The 17937-nt window shown below is 39.8% G+C and overlaps 1 protein-coding gene across 1 annotated transcript; it reads right to left on the reverse strand.

Annotated features, from left to right (window-relative positions):
* Window positions 1–1098: 1098 nt before the first annotated feature.
* RFC4 (replication factor C subunit 4) lies at window positions 1099–17616 on the reverse strand. Its single transcript, XM_014068387.2, has 11 exons — window positions 17467–17616; window positions 16233–16385; window positions 14425–14503; window positions 12348–12427; window positions 11563–11682; window positions 10421–10564; window positions 9591–9711; window positions 7894–8019; window positions 6005–6085; window positions 2313–2429; window positions 1099–1301 (listed from the first exon to the last, which is right to left on the reverse strand). The coding sequence occupies exons 2-11, from the start codon at window positions 16358–16360 to the stop codon at window positions 1206–1208; spliced, it is 1092 nt and encodes a 363-aa protein (XP_013923862.2). The 5' UTR covers window positions 16361–16385; window positions 17467–17616; the 3' UTR covers window positions 1099–1205.
* Window positions 17617–17937: the final 321 nt, after the last annotated feature.

Below are 17937 nucleotides of genomic sequence, written 5' to 3' on the forward strand. Positions count from 1 at the left end.
CAAGCCCCTTCACCACGACAAGGCAGTAATCGATGAAGGGATTTCACATCTTAAAGAATACTAAAAACAAAACTTAAATGCTACTTTTTTTCAATTTCAAGAAAATGACCCCCCCAAATTTTTTTTAAGTGTTTACCCATTTTATGAGAAGATTCACAAATTTGATGGGAGCCTCAGATTTAAAGTTAAGGCTTTAGGATTAGGTTTTATAGGATGAGGAACCATTGTGTGATGTAGCCTCAGAACATGTCCTAAACCAGCAATTTTCACAGTAGTCTGGGGACTCCTGAAGGCAATCTTTAATGCTGTAAATATCAAATACCAATATTATCCACATAAATCATTTTAATAATGTAAAGGGGACCTGTAGCAAAAAATTTTGAAATCTTCCCTAATCTAAAGCCATATATTCTCGGTGTATCCAATTACATGTGTTTGTGCATGTATGTGCCTTTCAGTCAGTGTTGGCTCAAGGTAAGTACAGTTTTCCTGGGAAGAAGTCAGAAGTGGTTTGCCATTTCCTAGGGTTGAGCGTGTGTGACTGGCCTAAGGCACTCAGCTGGCTTTTGTGCCTAAGGTGGGACTAGACTCATGGTCTCCCAGTTTCTAGGCCTTTAGTCACTATTATCAAACTGGCTCTATTGTAATGACCACTTAACCATAGCTTGTTTTAACACCGCATTCCCCAACCTTTCTGGGTTGGCAGCCCAGCGTTGGGGGGGGGGGGGGAAGAGGAGGGCATGGTTTTGTGTGAGGGGCAGGTCCACATGTGCACATCTTTTGTGTGAGCAGCAGATGCGCACACCCACCCCTCACACCAGTGCCTGCCGCTTGTGTGATTTGGGCTCTGTGTGCATACCAGCGCAGTTGTGACTAGGCCATGGCCTGGTAGTGAGCTGCAGCCCATAGGTTGGGAACCCCTGTTTTAACATACTATATAAACACATGATCACCAGATGGCTTGTATAATGTATGTATGTATGTATGTATGTATGTATGTATGTATGTATGTATGTATAGCAGGAAAAAAAGCTTTGATTCTTCCTTCCCGCAGTAGCTTGGACCTGAACCAAAAAAGCTAAAATGAAAGCGAGAAGATGAAAATCCAAAGCAAAGTCTATATTTACAGAAGAGTTTGCAAACTGTGCCAAAACTGCAGAGAAAAGATCTGCGATGGCCATCAAAAGGCCACTTGTCCCCTGCAGTTAGCTATTCTGAATTATTTGCTGCATCATGACTGCACAGACGCTGATCAACTGCAAGAACTCATCGGAGCCGTCTGCCAAGCACTTGTCTGCTTCCTGCAAAACAAAACAAAATACTCAAGATCTGCCAAGTTTGGTAACAATCATACTTGGCATAAAGCAAAACATTTTAGCAAATATATTTCCTCTTCCCTTGCAAAATATGTATCAAACTTTTTTTTGTTCTAGGGAGAATGAAATTAAACTCTCTAATATTCATTAATATACAGGTGGTCCTTGTTTAACAAACTACTCAATCAACGATCTTGTAACATACCAAATTTCAAAACTACTGAAACATTTTAAAGCCATTTTTCAGGTAATTGTTCTTTTAGTTGCCAGTACAGAACAATCTGCCAGCCAACCTTTTCCAACTTGTACTCCTAATTTAGTTAAATAATACCTACTAAAATTTCCAGCTAACATGGAAAATCTACAACTTGCCATGGTTATCTTGCCACAGGAGTTAACACTAATACCGGTATTGAAGAAATAGCCAACTAGAATAATTAAAGAAAAGATGCCAAAGAAGGGACAAAATAAAATGTGAAGGACAAAAATTAAAATATTTTCAAATATTTTAAATAATTAAATTGTATTGTTGAATTGTCCCACTGTGAGTTAACTATGGCAAATTGGCCACGAGTTGATCGTAACGAGTTGTCCCATTCCGACATGGAAATGGCCCAATGCACCTGGAGACATCAGGCTGAACTAGCTATAGTTGTGGCAAGAATATTAGCTTATATTAAACAGTTGTCTAAATGCAGATACATTATGCTTTTATTTTTTTTGTTCTTGTTACTACCAAGTAGCAAAAGAGAGCACAGGAAAGTTGGTGAAATTACAACCACCCACTATGGAACAAGTTGTGAATCTCTTTACCATACAGATTCTTTATGACTCTTACTTACTTTTATTTGTATATCACATTTAGAAACCACCCATCTCTGTGTGTGACTTCTAAAATACAACTTCCCACAAGTCCTTAATGTACTTACTATTCATTTTCAACCACATATTTCATTAGCCTTTGATAGAGTTTGAATGCAAGTACTTAAGACTTACAGCTAATTTCTCTACAATTACAGATTTTTGCTTGTCATTGAGGTCTTCTTTGTCAACGATGATATCATGAAGCTGATTTATCAGTTGAGTAGCTGCATAGCCTTCACTGATCACATTCTATAAGCAAGTCAGAGAAGAACAAATAAGGACTAGTATTAACAGCTGGACATTATTATTGACAAGATTAAATAGTTTAATGTTATTTAAACAAATAGTTTATTTGTTATTAGTTTAAAACCTAGTGAAAGTACTTCTGGTCCTACATAGTGAGGGGGTCCTTGGTAGTCTCCAAACTTGGTTGTTTTCTTGTTCTTTTCATTATCCAAACTAAGTCAAATCATCAGTGCTAGTAAGGATTTTACATTCCTGTCAGTGTTGATAGGAGTGGTGGTGATGGTTCTTGGGTTAGGCTGTTTGTTTGTAGTAGTATTTGGCTGTTTAGTGTTGGCTTGTTTGGCAGTTCCTTGATAAGGATAAGGGTATTGTTTACTTGACTGATTGTCTGATGTTAATCTATGCTCATCTGGGTGCTGATTACTGGTCCTATATAGTAAAGTTAGGAGATAATATAAAGGTAAAAGTTCCCCTCTCACATATGTGTTAGTTGTTCCTGACTCTAGGGGGCGGTACTCATCTCTGTTTCAAAGCCGAAGAGCCAGCGCTGTCCGAAGACGTCTCCATGATCATTTGGCCAGCATGACTAGACTCTGAAGGCACACGGAACGCTGTTACCTTCCTACCAAAGGTGGTCCCTATTTTTCTCCTTGCATTTTTACATGCTTTTGAACTGCAAGGTTAGCAGGCGCTGGGACAAGTAACGGGAGCTCACTCCATTATGTGGCGCTAGGGATTCGAACCGCCGAACTGCCAACCTTTCGATCAACAAGCTCAGCGTCTTAGCCACTGAGCTAAGTCAGGAGATTCTAAGTTCAATTATGAATTCCTTACTAGGATAAAGCTGCCCATGGAGTTGCTTGAAATATTACAAATGAGCACTATGCAGAAGTTGAAACTGAGCAACAACCAGTGAAATAGACCATTTCATTAAACGCTCTGCCTTCCAGAGATCATTCAAGGTGGCAAAGCTGTCAATACTTGGGATTTTATTCATTTACTCTGCCCTCAAGTTCCTAAATGCCAACTTGATTCCTTCTTGTGCTAATGGAATGTTGCACCTCCATGCTGGTTTTACCAAGTCAATTGAGAGCTCAACTCAGCAGGGTGCTGCTTACCAGTCTGCATTCCAGGAAGAGCCAAGCTATGATGCCATCCTCCCAGCATCCCCACAAGCCAGGGTTAGAGTTAGCGAAAGTTCTACTATCCCACAAGAAGACCCGGTCAGTGGTGATTCTTCTGCATTCTGCCCCCCTAAAGAGATCCACCTTTGCCAGTGTGCCTTACTCAGCCAGGCATCCCACTGAAGCCAGTGTCTTTTTCAGGAAAAACAAAGCTTGCTAGCCAGTGTGGCCGCCTCTTCTGGCATCCACCCAAATCAGAAGCAACAAACCACAAGCCCAGGGCAGCCAGAAATAATAAAATAAAATGGTACTGACAGTTTTTGAAAGTTTGCTTTTAAACTAGAGCAGCACACATTCCATCCGGTTATTTGATGGTCCCAATAATGGGAGATGATTTTTATATTGTTCAACACTACTACTGTGCTATTGTTTAATAAGCATATTTAAGAATAAATCATATAATTGAATTAGTAACATCTGAGTTAACCAGAAGCCTTACTTGGCAGGAATAGACGTGAAGGTGTTTCTGGCACTGCCCTATGAACAAAGTACTAAGAAGGTATCAATCTTGTAACATTAACTGTTAAAGGAGACTCTACAGCAGGGGTGCCAAACTCAAGGCCAGATCTGCCCCACAAGGCCACCTTAGAAACAGCGAAGGACCGTCCCGCTGTGCCTATGCCAGCAAAATTGGAGCTCACGAGGGCGTGTGGCCTTCCTGAGCTCCGTTTTCACTGGCAGAGGTTTGCAGGATGCTGTCCCAGTTGAAAACGGAGCTTGAGAACCTGTTTTTGCTGGTAAGAGTGCTCAGGCCACCAAAGGCGCCTCCCTAATATAAGTGATACCATGCTGGTCACGGCTATCCCCCCCCCCGCCTCAGGTCAAACACAAGCCTAATGCGGCCTCAATGAAATCAAGTTTGACACCCCTGCTCTACAGGGAAGCCTTTCCCTTTCCGTTTAACAATCTGCAGACAAGCAGGAGTATAGACACTTGCTCCATTTTTAAAGTGGAATTTAAATCTTCCTCAAATGTTCCTGCAGAGACTGAGGGATTGCTCTTGCAAACAGAGGAACAATCTATTCTAGTGATGAATTTGCTTAGCTCCAAGGCAGATCACTGCTTATTTTACAGAGTGTGAAAAATTGCTACCACTGCCAACATAATTACAGAATCTGAGACAACAGTGATACAAAGAGGGAGGGGAGGTGTCAAGACTTCCAACTATATATGGAAACTAAATTGCTCCCATAAGAATATAGTATTTGCTTCAGGGGGGGGGGGAAATCACAAATTCTTGTTCAAAGCAGGAATCTTATCTGCAGTATCTCAAAAAATACCTGTTTAGGAAAATCTCTTCCTCCTCCCTTCGACCTACATGAGCGATGCAGCTATTTTGAGCTGGTGGGTTTTATATCAAACATTGAACACATAATAAAGTTAAGAGAGGCCCTGCACGGTGGGGGGGAGGGTATGTTTGCTCATTCATAAAATATGAGTTGCAAACCATACCACCTGTCACAACTACCCATTTCTCAGAAAAATAAATTCCTGATGCTTTACAAATAAAAATATGCCCCAAATATGGGTCCAAGGCAGAGATCAATTTCCAAAACGCAATGCTACCCCTTTGAACCTAGCTTTGTATTCCAAAAGCCCATTTCACCTGTACCCCAATACAAGCAAAAAATCACCTACTCACACCAAGCACGCTAGGGCTATGCTGTGCTTTTCTTTCAAAGAGAATTTGGAGCATGTGGGGAGACTGAATTAGCATTTGCCAGCAACTCTATAGCACAATCCTGGAAAAGGGCAATTTGGTTTAGGAGACTACATGTACACATAATATACATACTCCAAAGCAGATTCCCCTTTGGTTCTGAAGTCATTTATAACCTTATGACACACCTAACAATTCACTCACACATACATTTTACACAGAAAAAATATCCAAAGCCAATCTTAGGTACAGAGAAACATATGAAGCAAAAATATCAGCTATCTGAGAGAGAGAAAGACCTCTCTATTTTTGTCTTATCATAGCTCCTTAAAGTAGATCAGGAGAAAAATATGCAAGAGTAGGAAACATGGAGCACAACACACAAGAGTCCCAATTTTCATGTACTTTTAGGGCCTGCCATTTTGAATTGTTCAAAAAGATATGCTGAAGCTGAATATTAATCAAGCTGAAAATAACATATTCTTACTGTACAAAGTGAGTTAGACAGTTAATTAACTCTAGGGAGTTATACTTCTCCTGTACCTAAGGTCATAAGCCAAATAAATGTCAGGCAGTTCATGTTACATTGACACAAGATTAGCTTAAAGGCAGGCAGTTTTTAGTTTCAGTGTGATTACGCAATTGTACTATGTACCACCTACCAGCAGAGAAAAGAGTGTCCTATAATACAAAAAGCTACTTGCTGTGTCTCATTCAAATCTTAAGGAACAAACCTTCATTACAACTTCCAGCTTTTCAAAAGAGCCACTTTGACAGGCACTCAGCAGCCCATCCAATATTTCTTTGGGGACAACCTAGAATATAAAGTCGTAAAAATAAAACATAGATATATTATCCATCTCCTATCACACAAAACCTTTTCTTTTTGATGTAAATCACCAGGGCAATAAGAAAATACAGATAGACAAACAAAAATCCTAAGGTCACAGGTAGTCTTTTCTGTCCAGGTTTTTCCAAAAATGAGAAATGCAGCCAGCATTCTGGACTTTGCAGACATACATGTCCATCACGCTATTCCCTTTTAAGGTAAGCAATGTTAGGCAGAAGTGGGAAAGGAGTAACAGGCAAAGAAAGTGAAGGCACGAGCCAAGAGAAAAAGAAAAGGAAATCATGGTTATATCTACTTTACACCAAACCATTCATTATATCTATCCATATTTCTCTATTCTTCATCCTTGCTTCCAGCATATCCATAGACCACTTTACCCTATCCTGCCTTCTGTACTTGGATCACTCACATTTATATTCAATTCACATACATTCATCATCTAGCAATACTTGACCCTTCATCATCTAGCTTACATTATGGCAATATTTCTAACATTTATCTCATTGCATCTTCAATCTATGATCATCCCTATACAGGTAGTCCTCAGTTGAAACCACATGACCAGCACCATTTGAGCCGTGGTGGCACAGTGTTTAGAATGCAGTATTGCAGGGTAATTTTGCTGACTGCCAGGAGTTCAATCCTGACTGGTTCAAGGTTGACTCAGCTTTCAATCCTTCCAAGGTCGGTAAAATGAGGACCCAGATTGTTGGGGGGCAATAGGCTGACTCTGTAAAGTGCTTAGAGAGGGCTGTAAAGCACTGTGAAGAGGTATATAAGCCTAAGTGCTATTACTATTCTGTTACAACAGTGCTGACAAGTGGTGATTACAACTGGCCCGTGAATTTCTGGCTATCCTGGCACCTTTACGGTCATGTGAGCGGGGAACTGCCTCACAATTATGACAGTTGAAGTGTCACATGGTAATAGTGGTCATCATTTTCAAGCTTCCCTGCCACAAGCAAAATCAATGGGGAAGTTGGCAGAGAAGATTGCAAGTCACTCTGGTAAATCTTCTGCATCTGGCAGTAGCCACCTGCACCCTGCCACACTTATGCAGCCCTTCACATCCCCTCCGGCAGCAGCAACCCAAGCCCTACCCTACTGCACTTCCCCTGCACATCCCTCCTGGGCCCTAAAGCAGCTATCCCAACTCTAAAGCATTCACCCCACACTGATCTCCCATAAAGCAATTTTCTCTATATCCACATTATTGGAAGTATAGAAAAGATCCAGGTGGAAGCAATAAACATTAAACAGGAAATACAAATGATAAATCAAAAGAATGAGCTAGAAAATGATTTTTTGATAGATCTATCAAAGAGATTTGTTAAAGCCTTGAAAAAATTGGTGTGGTATGAAAAAGAATTGGAGAGAAATCTAATCCTATGACAATATTTTAGTGAATTAATGATTACATCTGTTTCAAATAAAATAATATTTAATATTTATTCCTATTTAAAGTAGGAAATCACTTCTTCACGTTTTCTTTTTCTTTAGTCTATTTTTTCTTCTTTCTTGCATTCTTTCCTGTTCCCTTCTTTTTCTCTAACTTTAGTTCGCATTAGTTTCTACAACTATAATTAACATTCTTAATACAAATTATAGCAAGAAAAAAGTCTCTCTTCAACACATAACTCTCAGAGTATTATTCTGGGTAAGTCTTTAAAAATATGTGTGCAGCTTCTGAAGCTTTGTCTTTAATGAAAAAATCACAATTTTGAATCATCACTTTTTACGACAGCAAATATATCATCTCAAAACAAGGCTTACCCCTGCAATTTCAATGACAATTTTCTCTGTCACTTCTTTTCCCCCTGTCAGTCGTGTAGCGCTCTGAAGAAGTGTGATTGCTTTCCTCAAATCTCCTTCTGCCACATGAACAAGGTAATCGATTCCCTACATAACACAGTATTTAAAATAAACACAAAAGAAATCACATGCAGAAAAGGAAAACAATGAATACCATTTTGCAAAGCATACTTTTTTATCATCTTATACTAAATTTTCAGCTTGTTAATAGTCTGGTGAACCAAGATGGAAGTGGAGCTCCCATGGTTATTCTCCTTGACCTCTGACAGCTTTTGAAATTGCCAATCACGCTCAAAAGGCCAGGGGTTACACACTTTAGGAGCCTTCCCACACACTCAGCTCCAGCTCAATCAGCAGGTGGCAGCTATGCCAAGGCAGGCCTTTGTCCAGCTTCATCTGGTACACCTATGTTGTCCTTTCCTAAATCAAGAGGCCCTTCAGTCACTCATGCCCACAAGTCACAGCTTGCTTACTACAATGCATTCTGCAGGGGGCTGTGCTTTAAGATTGCCTGAAAGCTTCAATTAGGCCTAAAGTATGCATTTCAGTATGCCCATGTGATACTTCTGCTTTGTGAGATACACTGGCTGCCTGGTTTGCTCCTAGGTGCAATTCAAAGTGCTGGTTATGACCTATAAAGTCCTACATGGAATAGGGACTGGTTACTTTAGGAATTGCCTGTTTCCTGTGATGTCAGTCTGGCTGGTTGATTCCGACAATTGGCATGCTCCAGATTCCTTGAGAAATAATCCATCTATCAGGACCCTGGAAGAATGTCTTCTCTGACCCAGTGTTTGCCCACTGAAGGGAGGTCCCTCTGAGATCCAGGTGCTTACCACCCTGATGGCATTCTGGTGGGTCTTAAAAGACTTGGCTGATGTCCCAGTCTTTGGGCTAAGTGGTTGGAGTCCCTTTTTGGGTGTGCGATATATTTGTTTGACTGGATCTTTCATCAGTTTATTGCTGCTTTTAATCTGGATTGTATATTTGTTGTTCTTATGAGGGAGGGGAGTGCAGAGGAGGGGAAGGAAGGAAGGAAGGAAGGAAGGAAGGAAGGAAGGAAGGAAGGAAGGAAGGAAGGAAGGAAGGAAGGAAGGAAGGAAGGAAGGGTTTCATTTGTGGTGAGCCACAGACAGTTCAATCCTCATTACTTTGGGTTATGCATTTCTCTTGGAGATATGGGTGAGGAGGGCATGTTAAACTTCTATTGAACTTCGATGGTTGGAATGCGAAGTGCAAATTGTAGGACTGTTTATGTATAATCTCCCAATATTACAATTAGGTTCATCTTCCCAATCCTGACAATTTGGAGTTAGTATCAATGAAATTAGAGACCCCATTTTGGAAAGACTGTTCTAAGTCTAATCTATCGCCATTCCTTACAAAAGACATAATCTTGTCTCAGGCTCTCAGATGAAGGAACACACAATTAAATTTTATAGGCTGTATTTAATTCAGGTTTCTTTTCTCTTTTCCCAGGGGATTCTCCAGTTCTGTGCTATAGAATTAAGCTGTGTGCAGAAACCTTCGGGTGGGGGGGGCATGGAATTCCATTCACAAGTGTTACTTCTTCTACAGGTAAAAAAAACCCACTGATGAATACAACCTTTTATTCACAATATTAAAACAAATAATTTTACAGTTAATTGGCATGTTACCTCATTGCTGATCATCACATTTTCTTTTTCAGCAATGTTTAGAAGTCTCTGACGTTGGATTTTGTCGGAAAGTGGCTTGAAACGAAATTTGGAACATCGAGATGTAATCGGTTCAATGATTCTATTCAAAAACAGGAAGAGAAACTCAGTAACCAGAGGAAACAGAAACACTTTCTGCTGTTATTTTCTTGCAACATATGTAGTTTCTTTCCACAGCATATGAAGGTAAAGGTTTCCCTGTCCAGTCATGTCCAACTCTAGGGCATGGTATTCATCTGTTTCTTAGCCAAGGGAGCCAGCATTGCCCAAAGACATTGTTTGTGGTTGTGTGGCCAGCATGGCTGTACCCCAAAGGCGCACAAAGCACTGTTACTTTCCTACCAAAGTGGAACCTATTTATCTACTCACATATGCTTGCTCTCAAACTGCTAGGTTGTCAGGATGTACATTTTCACATATTAGCATTGTGTTATCATACTCATTTTTTTCCTTAAGTAGAACATAACTGTCTTTAAAATTAAAATACATTATTTCATTTCTTAGACAGATATTTTAACAGAGCTAACCAAATTTAGACTCAGAATTTATGCATGGTCAGACCTGGTTGCTATCTGGATGGGAAAACACCAGGAAATCCCAGAGCTGAAGGCTTGAGTGGGAAGCTGAAATATCAGCCAAAAAAAAAAAAGGCTGAGTTATAAAAACATCTATAACATTCCTCGGAAAATCTCAGAAATATGCCCAGCATGTTGCCAAGAGGTGAGTGGACTCCAAGGTGTAGTTTTCATAAGAGTAAATAAACACAAAAGCACACTGTAATTCATACACACCGGCTGATGTAATTACAGATAAGGCAGAATCGTGTGGTCTTAGATTCCTTCTCCATGGTGCGCCTTAAAGCCGCTTGAGCTGCCGAGGTCATAGAATCTGCCTCATCCAGGATTATGATCTTAAAAGGCGGACATGGTTTGCCGCTAAACACAAACAATCACAAAAGCACGTGTGAGCCATTTATAGTGCCAGCACAAGCAGTGCTTTCATCAGTCTACTGACAAACACATTCTGGCATAAATGTTGCGTACCATTCAAATCTACAATGGGAAAAATTCTGAATTGGAACTTTCCCCATTCTGTTCCCCAACTTAACTAAATACTGTTGCACTATGTGGAACTGCCTCACAGTTATTCAAAACAGGCCACATTATTTTCTTCTAGACTTTTTATTTCCCATGGATTCATTTATGGAAAGTGTTGGCATTCCCACACTGCAGGTGTTTTTATGATGTTCCCTAATTTGTCCATACTTCACAAGGCCAAAGTTCCTGGCCTTTTAGGGACTAGGTTTAAGGGCAACATCTGATCCTTGAGCTTTATAGAAGCGTTAGGTGTACATTTCACCTTTAAAACCTTGAATTGCTTTTCCCCATTTTAGAGGGAGATTTAAGAATCTAAAAGAATATGATTTTAGCTAAAGTAATTATTTGTCCCTAAATCCCAGCAAAAAAAGAAAAACAAACAGGCAGGAAAAAACAGGCCAAATCAACTCATGCTTTTCCTAAACTCTTTTCAATACATAAGCTCCATATAGCTTATATCTTTCCTTTCTGCCTATAGAATATTCAAAGGAGAATTGAAACATTAATCTATTTCTTATCATAATCTGATCAATAGTCAGGTTACCCAAAGGGATAGTTGAAGCTGCTATTTCAATTAACTGGAGGATGCAATTTAAATATCTTAATATATTACATGACATTTCAGTGTTTACACACAAGTTCTATCGGAGACACTAGCAAAGGTATGTACACTTGATGATTAATAAATTCCCCTCAGATTATAGTAAAGTTTGGAGACTCACTAAGGCATCATCCGAGAGCCTCATAGTCCAGTGCTGACTGATAGTTTATTTTAGCATTACAAAGCAACTCATGTTAACCTGAAACAGAGATAAATACTATCCGAGAGAGCTTACTCTGAACGATTTCCTGATACTGTTAATTGGGCAAAAGTCTTGACTTTCTCTCGAATGACTTGTATTCCACGTTCATCAGATGCATTTAATTCAAGGACTCTCTGCCGGAACAATTCAGGACTATTTATAACAAAAGAAATATAACACACCTTTTAATAAATATCTTAAGCAGAATTACTAACCCAGATTCACATTCTGAATTCTCCTAAAGTAAACTGTAGAAGAGTACAGGGATACAGCTTTTACCTAAACATCACTTTAGGCTCGATAGAGAGGGAGTAAAGAAAAAAACTTAAGATTGTCCCATTTTTATTCTCTGATTCTCTCAGAGAATCTGTCAAGACATTCAAGATTCTGTTACTGCATTCTATAATAATAATAAAATAGAGTTAACTAATAGAAAATGAAGAAGCTAAATAGCTCTGGGACTTTAGAATTCAGAGAGACAGGTACCTGCCACATAACACTCCAACAATTGTCCACAAGAAAGGGGGGGAAAAACTGGATAGTGGATGTGGCAGTACCTGGAGACAGCCTAAGAGAATCAACTAGAGAAGGGAACAAAATACAAAGACCTGCAAATAGAAATAGCATGACTGTGGCAAAAAAATAGCAAAGGTAGTACCAATAATAAAAGACACTCTGGGTATCTATTTTATTCTTTATTCTGAACAGGACCCATTCTTACTGTGTTATAAAATTTCAAGATGTTCATGCCAGAAACTCTACTGAGAAGAACAACATATGGATAGAGTCAAATTCAATTTCACTGAACTTCATATTACCCAAAGAGTTCTCTAGCTGCTGCCAAAATCGTAGATGTTTTCCCAGTTCCAGGAGGGCCATAGAACAAGAGGTTGGGAAGCTACAACAGAAAGAAAATTAAAGAATATGATAATATATTTAGCAAATACATATTTCCCACTTTTAAATAACTACAAGAAGTACAAGAAAAAACATTTGAAAGTAAAAAAATCTAAAATGTATATATTTTCTCCAAAATGTTGTTGCTATATCTACTCCACATTCACAGCCTCACACATTCTTAAACACCCAACAAGCTATGTTCTAACCTTACTGAAAAGAAAGACCGAGTGGGTTCAACAGAACTTAATTCCAGGGAAATATATAAAAGAATTGCAGAATGAATGGCCATATTTTAAACAGGGCTGTTTAAATGACCCATCTATTGTATTTCATTCTTCCCAACAATAAAATTAATGTACCTGCAGACAGCTTATTCAATTCAGAAAAGGTTAAGAAATACATGGATAGTTACAAATTAAAATTCACGATAAAGATATGGTAAAATTATGTTAGATCTGTGGAAACTTCATAGAAAGCATACATTTCAACAAAAACAGATGCAGTTATTCAAACATGTCTAAATATTGAAAGCAAGATGTTCAAGACAATGGTGAAGACTCAAAAAGGTAGTGTAGGTGTGTGTTTAGTAGTCCTTCTTTGAGCAGATATCAATACTGTACCAAGGGATGCTTTCAAAACCCACTACGTTAAAAAAGACAAAAACAGAAACAAAAAACCCTTTGTACAGAGGTCCCCAACCCGCGGTCCGTGGACCGGCACCAATCCATGGCATACCAGAAACTGGTCTGTGAAAACAAGTGAAGCCCCATTCGTGAGATGCAGGCAGCAAACGAAACTATGCCCCCCCTCCAATCCACGGAAAAACCTCTCTCTACTGAACCATTCCCTGGTGCCCAAAAGTTGGGGGCCATGCCTTATTATTTTGTAGAAGATACTGGAACCAGAAACCCTTCAACATGCAGAGCAAGTGGCTTAGTTTTGTTTTCATCTCAGTCAATAAGACTTAATTTTCAAATAATGAATATTAGTTGCTTATTTTGCAAAAAAAATAAAAGATGAAATATAATTATAAATGAATAGTTTCCTATTTAGCCAGCAAATGTAGTAATATTTAAATCCAATTTTATAAATATCTAAGAAGCCAGTCAGCTTACATTATACAAAGAGTCAAATTCAAAAGAGAAGCAACACCATTTTTTAAAAATTATTGATATATATCATTTATAATTACTTTCCTAAATTGCTATGTAAACAACATGTAGTAAGAAAGATAAAGAGGGACATAAGACATCACTAACAGCAGAATCTGTAATCCATAAAGTAGATTAAAAAGTATATTTAGAATTTTTTACATGCTACAAACTTTAATATTTTGCAATATGTAAACCCAATATGTAAACCAAGCTTTTAAGAAGTACAGGTAGTCCTTGATTTACAAGTGTTTGTGACCAAAGTTACAAAGGCACTGGAAAAAGTGAGTTTAGACCATTTTTCACATTTACAACTGTTGCAGCATCCCCATGGTCACATGATCAAAATTCAGACGCTTGGCAACTGCTACATATTTATGACGGTTGCATTGTCCCAGACTTACATGATTCCCTTTTGCAACCTTCTGACAAGCAAAGTTAGCGGTGAAACCAGGGTCACTTAACAACCATGTTACTAACTTAACAACTGCAACAGTTCACTTAGTAACTGTGGCAAGAAAGGTCATAAAATGAGGCAAAACTCATTTAATAACTGTTGCTTAGCAACAGAAATTTTGGTCTCAATTGTGGTCCTAAGTCGAGGACTACCTATACTATCACTTGGCACATGCAATATAAATGGCAGTGTAACTATGATAAAAACAAGATACTGCTGCTTTAATATTTAGGAAGCTGGCTCCTGTATTCACAATACGCATCTTTCAACAGTTAAGGGTATACCGGAATTTTGATAAAACAATTAAGAGCTGGCAACAGTATAAATTTTCCCCATCTTCATTTACTTTCCACATGAAACAATTATTTTAATGACTGCAGCACTCACATCAACTCCCTGTAAGGATTTCTTCAGTACTGCCACAACTTCCTCTTGAAATGCAACTTCATCCATGCATTTTGGACGGCTAGATATTTTAAAATGAACACTGCATTAGGTATTGCACTAATTATTCTTTAAAAATCAAAATGAATATTATGATTACAGTATCTTCATTGCTCCATCACTGGAGGTTTTCAAGAAGAGATTGGACAAGCCATTTGTCTGAAATGGCATGGTCTCCTGCTTGAGCAGGGGGTTGGACTAGAAGACCTCCAAGGTCCTTCCAACTCTGTTATTCTTTAGATCAAAGAGCTTTGCATCTCTTTTATTGCTTAGAAATCTGACATTGTAGCTGCTACAATAACAGGATCTAAATTCCAGCCATTAATGGTCTTAATAAGATGAAGGCAATCAATGATAAATTATTAAAAGAAAAAAAATTAAAATTATACAAATATATAACTATTGTGTCATAACAACAGTCTTACACATAAGGGTATCATTTATCCTTCACATTGTAAAAAAAAAACCAGGTATCAGCAAAATACTGCCTCCTGGGGAGACGGGGTTAGTCTCCATATCATCAGATAAAGGATTAACTTCAATACTGACTGAGCTTCCATATAATCTTTTCCAATCTCCTTAGGTGGTCCAGTGAGCACATATGGTAGTGTCATTTCAGGTAATGACTAAAATAATGCACAAGTCTAAATATATTTTAAAAGACAAGGTGATGAAGTGAAACAGACGAACACTGTACTGAACCGGCTCTGTTTCAGGGCTTATATCAGTGATGGCAAACCTTTTTCGCCTCGGGTACCAAAAGCGTGCCTACCCCCATAATTTAATGACCCCCCCATGCTATGCCCCCTGTGCATGCGTGTGTGACCCCACCCCCACGTGCATACACACACAGCTTTCTTGGAGCCTGTGGAGGGTGAAAATGGCTTCCCCCACCCCCTGGAGGCCCTCCAGAGGCTTTCTAAGAGCCTGGGGAGGGCAAAAAACAGCCCAACACACAAACCGGAAGTTCGGGAACGGACTTCCTGGTTGCCCGTTGGACTGTTTTTCTCCCTCCGGAGGCTTCAGGAGGCTTCCTTGAAATCTCCTGAGGGTGAAAAATGGCAGAAAACCAAGGCAGAAAACCAGTTGGCCAGTGCGCAATTGCACGCTGGAGCTGACAGGGCAACACCTTGCGTGTCCTCAGAAATGGCTCCATGTGCCACCTATGGCACACGTGCCATAGGTTCGCCATCATGGGCTTATATTTTCTGTTGAACAGTGACATTGGAAATAAATACAGAACACCATAGCAGATCACCGCAGGCTCTCTACTCTGCTGTATATCCATTCCTTCCTTAGCTATCTCTGTTAATTTTACTGTTAATATTTATTGTTAGAATAGAATAGAATAGAATAGAATAGAATAGAATAGAATTCTTTGTTGGTCAAGTGTGATTGGACACACAAGGAATTTGTCTTTGATGCATATGATCTTGGTGTACATAAGGAAAAATAAAATATATTCATCAATGTTTTATATTATCATTTTTATTTTGTTGTAAGCTACCTAGGTTGATAGAAACATGGCCCAAAATGATTTTGGACTAGCATTAATATATTTGTCAATAGGTACGTAAGTCCAATTAAATGCAAAAGATTAACCAAGGAGAAACACAGAAAAAGCAAAGAAATCTGGTGATTACAATCAAAAAACTAATTTGAAACATCCTCATTCCGTAGCAGTTCAAGTCTGCATATTCATCCACAGCAATTACATTACTCAAGATTCCAAACCAGAGCAAAATTCTTACTATTTTTCGACCCAAGGAACGGGTCTGGGTTTCTTACTCTCCCCACTGCTTCCTGCAGTTGCAGCAGCTCCCCGTTCTTTAGTAGAGGGAGGTTTAGCACTGACTGGACCTTTCAGAAATGCCTGCATTGTTGCTTCTCTTCACTCTAGCAACCTGTAGAGGGAGGAATGGGAAAGGATTAGACCTGTGTTACTGTCTGCCTTGAAAAATTATAGTACAGGTAGTCTTCAACTTCCAATAACGATTGGGACCAGAATTACCATTGCTTAAAAAAAAAAGGCACTGTTTAAGTAAGTCACACTTGATTTTACAACTTTTGTTAAAATTGTTATGAGAATCACTGTAGTTGTTAAACAAATTGCAGATTCAGCCAATCCAGCTGGGAAGGATGCTTCTTGGGAAAAAAGCACTTTGGTACAACCATGACCTAGATGACTGAAAATCCCCATAGACATCCTGGTCTCTGGCTCTGTCTTCTAACAGACCGTGTTATAGAATAGAACAGGTCTTCAAACTTGGCAACTTTAAGACTTGTGGACTTCAACTCCCAGAATTCTGCAGCCAGCTATGCTTCATCATAGTCCACAAGTCTTAAAGTTGCCAAGTTTGGGAAATAGAATAAGAGAATTGGAAGGGATGTTAGAGGTCTTCTAGTCCAACCCCCTGCTTAGGCAGGAAACCCTACACCCCTTCAGACAAATGGTTATCCCACATCGTCTTAAAAACTTCTAGTGTTGGGGCATTCACAACTTCTGGAGGCATGTTGTTCCACTGATTAATTGTTCTGACTCTTAGGGAGTTTCTCCTTAGTTCTAGGCTGCTTCTCTCCTTGATTAGTTTCCACCTGTTGATTCTCGTCTCATGCTTTCCCTCAGTCAAAGGCCCTGTTCACACAACAGGCCAGGCCCCGTGGCCTTCTTCCTAAGCAGCTTCCCCACCATTAAATTTTCTCAGAAATTCCCTCCCGTTGTACCTGAACCCGTGTGTATCATGTCGTGTGAACGAGTCCTTTTTCCACAGGCGCCCAACTTCCCTGGAAGGGCAGAGGGGCGGGGCGGAACCACAGCAAAAAACACAGGCCAAAAGACAGACAGCGGCCGAGTCCACAGCGGTGGGCCCGTTTTCTAGCTTAAAACCACGCGGTGAAGACAGAACACCGTGACCCATCGTCCCCAGCGGCTTCCCTGAAGCACTTGCGAAACGTCGGCGGCTTCCCCCTCAGCGCACCGCTTACCTTTCAATTCCCGCCAAAATCGGCCTTTCTTTGCCCCGCCCCAAAGGCGGGGCCACCTCCGGAAGGATACGAGACGCTCTAGGGGAGCTAACGCACCATAGAGGACGCCCCGTGCTCAGGACCGAAATCAGAAGCTAGCGTCATGACGCATCACGCCATAAATTATGTCATCCACTGCACTGACGTCACCTAGAGAAAAAACAGGCCCGGTTTACAATCTAGAGATAGTGCGCATGTGTGAAACTGCAGTTCCTCCCCCACCCCGTTAGGACACAGGTGCGGGTCAGCAAAGGTCATATGCGAGAGATGCGCAAGCGCACCTTCGTCTCCTCCTGTGTTAGTGATGTCAGGCTTCCCGCTAAAAAAAAAAATAGAGCAAAAACGCAGTTGCGCAAGCGTACTAAGGAATTTCGGGGTGTGGCTTCCACCATTCCCAAGACGCGTGACGTTAACTTGGATATCTGTCAGAAT

The sequence above is a fragment of the Thamnophis sirtalis genome, unplaced genomic scaffold (assembly GCF_051295495.1).
Source record: "Thamnophis sirtalis isolate CommonGarterSnake01/CBP01778 unplaced genomic scaffold, rThaSir2_p1.2 scaffold_11, whole genome shotgun sequence".
Taxonomy (NCBI): domain Eukaryota; kingdom Metazoa; phylum Chordata; class Lepidosauria; order Squamata; family Natricidae; genus Thamnophis; species Thamnophis sirtalis.

Excerpts from the sequence above, each read along its gene's own strand:
- RFC4 (XM_014068387.2), bottom strand. The coding sequence starts at position 16,360 with ATGCAGGCATTTCTGAAAGGTCCAGTCAGTGCTAAACCTCCCTCTACT. Across the intron at positions 14,504-16,232 it reads GTTCCTTGGGTCGAAAAATA|CCGTCCAAAATGCATGGATG; the intron begins GTAAGAATTTTG and ends TAAAATATCTAG. Across the intron at positions 10,565-11,562 it reads GTATCAGGAAATCGTTCAGA|CGGCAAACCATGTCCGCCTT; the intron begins GTAAGCTCTCTC and ends GTTTGTGTTTAG.